General features: G+C 35.1%; 1 protein-coding gene across 1 annotated transcript; it reads right to left on the bottom strand.

Annotated features, from left to right (window-relative positions):
• Positions 1-1,160: 1,160 nt before the first annotated feature.
• LOC133875373 (ent-kaur-16-ene synthase, chloroplastic-like) lies at positions 1,161-7,863 on the bottom strand. The gene is made up of 14 exons (XM_062313488.1): positions 7,754-7,863; positions 6,586-6,668; positions 6,206-6,491; positions 5,950-6,130; positions 5,355-5,572; positions 5,133-5,253; positions 4,861-4,958; positions 4,560-4,786; positions 4,324-4,436; positions 4,104-4,202; positions 3,478-3,693; positions 3,213-3,354; positions 2,519-2,764; positions 1,161-1,566 (listed from the first exon to the last, which is right to left on the bottom strand). The coding sequence occupies exons 1-14, from the start codon at positions 7,803-7,805 to the stop codon at positions 1,267-1,269; spliced, it is 2,382 nt and encodes a 793-aa protein (XP_062169472.1). The 5' UTR covers positions 7,806-7,863; the 3' UTR covers positions 1,161-1,266.
• Between the last annotated feature and the right edge of the window lie 247 nt (positions 7,864-8,110).

Here is an 8,110-nt window from a genome sequence, read left to right as displayed (position 1 = left end):
TGCAAGAAGAAAATATATGAGACTATGCTTATGAACTGTCATTGCATTATGGATATTTGATTGTATAGTGTACTTTTAAATAGAGCAGTATTTCTTATGTTATTGAGAGCTATTGACTCACACACAAATACAGTATGGGATTGTGGTGTTAACACCACAATCACATGCAAGTTTATGCAGGTCCAGACGAAGGATGGAACATCTAGAATTATTATGTTAATTTTATTTGAGACTTGTTATGTTGATATGTAATATTTAATAGGTTGGATAAAACAAAGATTTTATTATTAGTGCTGCATGTGGCACATATGTTATTGATTTGAGTGTATTTATTATGTCAAAACACGTGGTTAGTATTTTAATATAATAAGGTAATTTAGTCTACTTAAAATGTTATGTCAGTTTCCCAAGTTTTTAAGAAATAAAATATATTCCGCTGCCAATTCTTAACTCTGATGATGTCGTAATGTCGACACGTGAAAATCGAAATTTTCACTTACATTTTTTTTTTTGTAAAAAGCGAAGCGTTACAATTTTATTCATAATAAACTTATATATCAATAGTACAGTGAAATTTAGGGCATAAGCCCTAACATTGTCATGCTTAGTGAAAGGTCGTGCTTGAAGATAATATCACCAAAATACCACATGGCGACCTAATACTGGCTGCTGATGTCAGCAGCTGCGTAATTCAGCTACTTGTTCGTCGTTGCACAAGCTGCTGCCACACGGCAGCCAGACATTAGCTACGAGTGCAAGCTCCTTCTGACCCATTTTTGACCCCCTTAACGAACTCCGAATGGGCTAAAATTTTACCAGTAGGTAGATAACTCCATGAAAAACGTTTCAATAGCTCACTCAAAGCATTTGAAATTAATTTGTACCTATTTTCATGTGCTCGAAGCAGCATGCCTGAAAATCATATTGCCTTTCTTATGCCATTTAAACTTATTCCAATTGGTCTAATATTTTACAAGTAGTTAGATAACTTCTAAAAAATTGTTTTAAAATCCTCCTCTAAGCATTTGGTGTTTGTTTGCCTTTTGTTTCAGGTGACAAGAGATTTAGGTCACACATTCACTTTGATTCTCTAATGACCCCTACACATAGCCCTATCAATTTCATGTTTCTATAGCATATTCACAACATATATAAACATCTACAGATAATATATCTTTATCATTTAAAAGCCATTTGTCATTTATTATAAGAGGTACAGGTCGAATTTCTCGGGTGTCACATATTCTTACATAGACTTACAATACATTAATTAAGAACAATGGGTTCTTCAATTATTGCATTTACAGCATTGATCATCTCATCTGAAGTGAATCCGTCGTCCTTCATATAAAATAGTTGATGCACTTTGATCATTTTCCAGAATAAATCCTTGCACGCTCTTGGAACGACACTGCTCTTTTCCTGCAAAACTAGTTTCAGCAGTTCTCTCCTTTTACTAGCAATAAAACTCTTCAACTCCTTAATGGCCTCTTCCTTAGTATTGATACCATTACCATGAATTATGCACAACGATACAGCATTCAATTTCCCTTCATCAGACTCCCGCTGCAACATAGTTAACAAAGATTACTAACTCCAAAACTAACCATATTGAAAGAGATTTTACTAACCTCTTTCCTTTTTTATCTTCTCTTTTACGTGGAGTATACACGTGTAAGTGTAGAAAGGTTAAGTCTCGCATTAGATAGGCGTCACAAAAGTGAGTGATTAATATAACATAATTAGGCCCAAATCCAAAGGTTTAAGTTTTTCAGTTGAGTGATATTCAAATATGTAATATTATAGTCTTGCTTAAAAGGCTCCGCAATGTGTCAATCTCCAAAAGAAGTGGTATAAGAGCCAATAGTAGTATAAGGTATAGTGGATAACTCCCTTTTGCAGTTGAATCGGATATGGTGCACATGCATAGATGGTAGGTATCTTTCATAGTGGGAGCAAGGACAAATTTGCATGGCATAGATAAAACCCACCCCACACAAGTGATCCTAGAGATGACCCATAAATAATATTGATAAAGCCTTTTGTTCGAGGAAGAATGTAGTGATATGGTTATAGACTCACACATGCGGGAGAGCTCGATTGAGAATACACATGTAGTTATAATAGAGATTATGTACATGCATGGATGGTGGGTCCCTTTCGTTGTTGAAGCATGGACAAAGGTGCATTGCATGGATAAAGCTCACATAGTCCTCACAAGTGATCCTGGGAACGACTTTTATAAGATTGATAACAGTTCAAGGGCGAGTGTAGTGATGTGGTGATGAACTCACGGGTGAGATGGAGATTGTTAAATATACATGGGTAAATGTAGAATAGTTAAGTTGCACATTTGATATATATCACAATATGGCTAATATAACATAATTGGGCCCAAATCCAAAGATGTTTTTAGGTTGAGTGGAATTCCAATATGTGATATTATAGTCTTACTTGAACACAGCCAAATGTGTCAATCTCCCTAACATTTTACATGGTGAAGGAGAGGTTCTTGTACCTTAAAGCTCTGTATATCATTCAAAAGACGCGCGCAAGTGCTCATAAGCTCAAATAGATGATAGATTTCTGGAGCTCGAACAACCTCTTCTGAAAGCTTAGGCCCGACAAAATAGAGGGCTGAGAGGACAATAGGTCCTAAGCCAGATGATATGCACCCATTTGTCATATACTCATCCATTGTTGGCACTGACTTGTCCCTTAGCCACTCAGCTTCCTTCAACATAGACTTGAGTAAATTCAACCACTGTATTGAAAGCATGACACACATCATCTCTGTTTAATTGAACGAATAAATAAATCCAATATGAGAAAGCTCTTCAAGGATTTTTCTTTTTTTCATTTTTCAGATGCCATCTAAACTCATATTTTAGGGAAGTTTCCATTAGAGATGAAAATGAACCCATTCCAACACTATTCTTCGTACATAACCTCTATTTTGAAGGCTAATAATTAAAAATAATTAAATCGGTCTTCGGAACTCTTTAGGTTACTTTAAAGTGACAACCAGAAGTAATTAGCAGTAATTGTAGCAGTCAGAGCCTTAGGGGAGATCAATAGTACTGCTTTTAGAAAAGCCTTAGAAATTAATATACCCAAAACAAATAGCAATAATGAAAAATAAATAATAAAAAATAATTAAAAATAAAAGAAAATAAAAAAAAATAGAAGAAAAAAGGAAGATTTCATCTCACAATGTCAATTATGTCACTTATCACGCTACGTCCTTGCCTTGTTAATGCTTTGTCTCCAATCTCACAGATTGTGCTGTGAAGTGCTGAAAATATAATTTCCACTTTCTCAGAACAACAATCAGTGTTGACATTTACATCCCACCTGTGGTTTGTTGCCATAGCATCATCAGTTACATAATGGAAAGACAGGACTCTAAACAGAAATCATGGACTGATGAGGGATTCAAAATAATCAGAAAATGAATGCAAAAATAGGGAAACATACTTATCAACTAGTTGTATAAGGTTGACCAGTTCCACTTCAGAACCTCCAACGTCAAAGAAATCATCAACCACTGTTGTGAGAACCCCATTTTTGGCCCATGATATTCGGGCATCAGAAAGTTCAGAGGGAAAAAGAGTTGCCACAGCAGAGAAGTAACAGTAGGCCAGCTTCTGCCTAGCAAACTTTAGCTTGTCTAATCTATTCTCTGTAACCCACCTGCTTACATGAGAACGAAAAAAATACAAACAGAGGATAATATTCAGCTTCCTTTCATAAATTAAAGCAAAAAGCTACCTCAATGCCTTACAATGTCATAAAATTCTCTTGATATCGTGTTTAAGTAGCAACCACTAGTAACAGGAGCTCGGTAAAACCAGTGATTCCAGATTAAAATTATTTGTAGAAAAACAAAAAAAAAAAACATATATATATATATACAAAAAAAAAAAAAAAAAATGGAAGTTGCTTCCAGTATATATAGTATGCAAAAGAAAGACTAAAGTTGCTTCTAGGTTATTTTGCCAACTTATCCTATTGCATGTGCCAACATTGAGTCAGCTATAACGAAAAATTCCAAGAAAATGCCAGTTGATTCATAATAGTTGAAAGTAGACAAAGATATGCACCTTACAAGATGACTGAGTTCTTCACGATGGATTGATTGGCAAATGTTGAAGTCTTCCACTGCCAGTTTCAAGAATTCTTCGTTGCCAATATTTGAAGAACTGACATAAGAAGAGTAAGATGGATAAAGCAGTAGTTCAAACTAATAATGGCTAATTCCTTACCACAGGTAAAATCTTCATAGAGAGAAAAGAATAGGCAAAGAGACCACCATAGTTTTACCAATACGAAGTTTTTAAAATCCTTATATTATTTTTCTTGTAATGCTCAATGGCTCTCTTGTTTGATAACCGTTCTAGATTTGCATGGTAGGGAAACTTCAGAGCATTGTCCACCTGAAATGATCAAAGGTCGCAATTTTCTGGGATTTTCCATGGATTATTAAAATGAACTCCACTTTTTGTGGTAACTAAAAATGAACGTCAATAAATCAGTGAAAGGGGTTTTACTGCAGGAACCTCTTGGACAAGATATTTGTTCAGTCGATCTGGGTGAATCAAACCATTTGATAATTCTCGTCTCAGGAAATGTCTAGTCAAGAAATTTTGTTTTTCCAGAATTGATTCATCATGATGTATGATGATTTCTGAAGCCCTAAATAATTCCAACACAGCTCCGATGTCCTTCAAATATCCTCCAAGGGTACTGGAGAAATGATCCTCCTGTAAAAAGCGGGTAAATGGATCTACAAAACAGGATAAAAAGTTCATTAAACCTTTCCTCACCAAGCGGGTAAATGTCTCCTAAATCACCAAGTACCTGAAGAAACATCATATCCATTAACACGTAACATCCGAAAGGCCATTGCACAGGTGGTAGCATCTAAAAACACTTCTTCATTTCCCTGAAGCCAGTATCTGTTTGATGGCAAATGTCATGGTTCCAATAAATGTTGACTATATCTATATGCAATCCACAAACTCAAACTAATTTCTGTATTACAAAATTAATTACGGAGGATGAATTAATTATTCTTCAAAGTTACTAGCTAAAACAACATATTTGGTGCATTCATCAGAAAAGGACATTACCTGTACGTTTCATCCAATACACTTTTGATCTCCTCTTTGAAATGACGATCAATTCCCAACCTTTCAAGACTATCAATCATAAAAAGACGCGCATATATATCTAGCGGATAAACCGTAGGAACTGGAAAAAAATCGTTTGAAAATTACCATTTAAGTGTCAGAGAAATCAGTAATGTAACTGAAACTACATAGCAAACTATAGACAAGTTTGGAGGGAGGAACCTGCATTTCCAAACTTTTCTAGGAGTGAAGAAAGGTACTCAAGGCAACCAGAATTCTTAAGGTGAGTAAAAGCAGCTGCTGTGGTTGCCGGCGAATTAAAAAGTGACCCATTCTCTCTTTGATATTTCATGACCATTTCCCAGTCCTGTGACTTCCCCAGTCCCTCTGAAACATATGCTAAGTACGTCCTCCTTCCTTCCGAGTTGCTTCCATAGCCTCTACAATTAGATATGGGATGATTGAGTCACAGAATTTAGGGATCATTCAAAAACTAAAACATCCCTTTCTCTTTCTATTGTTATGCTACGACATTAAGAAGAGTGTATTTCATATATGAACAATCTTATTGTTCCGCCCTTGATTCAAATGTACAATTTAACTGTTTCAACAAAACAAGCGAACTAACCAACCAAGTTTGAGCAAGGTGGCTCAATTTTGTGAGGTCAGTAGTCAATTTTATGACCCCGATAGCTTTACATCCCAAGTCTGAGAGGAGAGAACTTACAACATGCCCATTTTTGTCAATACAAACACAAGCATAAAAAGGTGAAAATAATAAAGCTGAGTAGAAACCAAAACTGAATTATAACTGTACGTTTTAAGCTCCAACTCTCCCTTGCGAACCAAAGCTTCTAAATTCGTTGCTCCCAGAGGGATATTTAAATCCAAATTTTTGGCATGCTCGATTATACCAGGAAATATTATATCAAATCCTATAGGAGACAGTTGCTTCTCATCTGTAGCTGCTGCTATATTTGACTCAATAAAGAAGAGGCCTGCAAAAAGAGGAATATCCAGCTATTGGAAATAATGGAGGAGACTTTAATTAGTAAGAAGAACATTAACAATACCGTTATTCATTTGTTCTTCACCAACACCCCATTGCTTTAATGCAACGATACATGCTAAGGTAGATAAGAGGGCGTCTTTAACTAAGAAAGCATCACGATTAGGAAGACCCCACGAGCCATCACAGAGTTGATTATCCAATAACCAATTTACGCACTGAGGGAAAAAAGGGGCCTGCACGGAATGTGGAGAAGGGACCATTGCTACCCAGGCAGTGTCATATGAGGAAAGAGAAAGTTCGACCTTGTTGAACATTTTCTTAATTCTTTCTTTAGTCTCCTCAAAGCACTGCATGAATAAAAAAGAACATTTTCTTAAATAAAGTTAACTGAAATGCCAGAATTCAAAGGAAATAAATTAACTGAATGCAGGATCATCATACCAATGCTGAACTCTTGGCTTTTGTTGCTACATTTGAACTAGGAACCATAGAGGCTGCTTGAGAACACAATATCCCAACAGAAACTGAAAATGGCATATAAAACGATAGAAAGACAATTGAAGTGGGTCAAACTACATCTGTAATATATATTAGTAAGAGAATTCTATAGTCAATCGAATTTGCTCCATGTTAAAGTCCCACTTATTTGAGGCCAGTTGCTCTATCATTATTTTTCTATTTGATTTTCTTATGGACAAAGTTTTCCTCCAAACTTTGTTGGAGCAATTTCCTCTATTCCAGTCTATTAATTGACATTTGTCATTTTTTCAATTTGAATTTCTTATAGACAAAGTTTTCTTCCAAACTTTGTTGAAACTATTTCTTCTAAACCAGTCTACTAATTGACATTTGTCTTTAGAACATGTGATTCTCACATGCATTTTTAATAGAATTAGTATATCACATGTCACATGCATAAAAATGCATGTGAGAATCAGGTGCTTTTAAGACAGATTTTAATTTCATCTAACCCAATTTAGAAGAAAACTTTGTTATTTTCTTATTGAGGGCAATATTTTCTAATAAAATAATAGGTCATCCATCTACTAGTTTCTTCATCTCAGTCAATGTTCTCTGTTTCCTCTTATAGGTGCAGATATCAGACCATCTTACATGACTCTTTGTCCACCTTCAAAATTGGTGCTAACTTTATGAAAGTCTGTTCATTTCTTATCCTATCTTTCTTGTATGATCAACATCCATTTTGATATCTAAATGTCAACAAACTCCTATATTGATGGGATGAATCGAGAATACAGCAGGATATATGATGCAAGGTTATCACTTCATCCATTTTCTCTTTTCTATTTTTTTCTTCTTTTTTTTCTGGTTTTCATTAATTTACTCTCGATTTACATTCTTATTCCATCTATTTAAACTGATTTTCCCTAAACAGCCCTTTTTACAGTATCTGCAAAGTAAAAGAAACAAATTTTGGCCACAACGGTCCACCGCAGCAAGTACAGAGGTAACACTTCTTTTTTCTACATCTATAGTCCTTTCATTTAGATAGCAATTATTCAACATAAAAACAAGAAACACAATTTAAGAAAGTTTTGCATAGTCTTAAAAACCAAGGAACCAACAAAAGTCCAGACAGAGATGGAACCTGGAGTAGAGGAAGTGAAACACCAAGGTCTGTTGGGGTGGGAAATAGACATGGTTGTGTCAAAACGAAGAAAAAGTGTGTACTACTTCAATACTTTCTGTCCAAAAGCCAGGGAGTGTGAGAGTGTTTGAAAATGGGTTGTATATATATATATAATTAAGATGACATTTTTGAGATGATTATATGTGTCACGTGACTCACGTGTGTCTTTTCCAATAATTTTTTTAAAAAAAAATAATAATAATTTTTCCCAATAGTAGGGAATACCAACTAATTTGGCCTGTTCTTTTTGGGTTAAATTTCTGAATCTTTTGCTCGTCGGAGTTTTTCTTGAAAATATTCCCTTGCTACCGTTGG

The sequence above is a fragment of the Alnus glutinosa genome, chromosome 8 (genome assembly GCF_958979055.1).
Source record: "Alnus glutinosa chromosome 8, dhAlnGlut1.1, whole genome shotgun sequence".
NCBI classification, from domain to species: domain Eukaryota; kingdom Viridiplantae; phylum Streptophyta; class Magnoliopsida; order Fagales; family Betulaceae; genus Alnus; species Alnus glutinosa.
This window is presented reverse-complemented; position numbering and strand designations above follow the sequence as displayed.

Bases quoted from the DNA above. Each gene is read 5' to 3' on its own strand.
- LOC133875373 (XM_062313488.1), bottom strand. From the start codon at position 7,805: ATGTCTATTTCCCACCCCAACAGACCTTGGTGTTTCACTTCCTCTACT. The intron at 6,669-7,753 runs GTTCCATCTCTG...TGCCATTTTCAG, and splicing joins TTTCACTTCCTCTACTCCAG to TTTCTGTTGGGATATTGTGT. The intron at 4,203-4,323 runs GTAAAACTATGG...TTCTTATGTCAG, and splicing joins ATTTTAAAAACTTCGTATTG to TTCTTCAAATATTGGCAACG.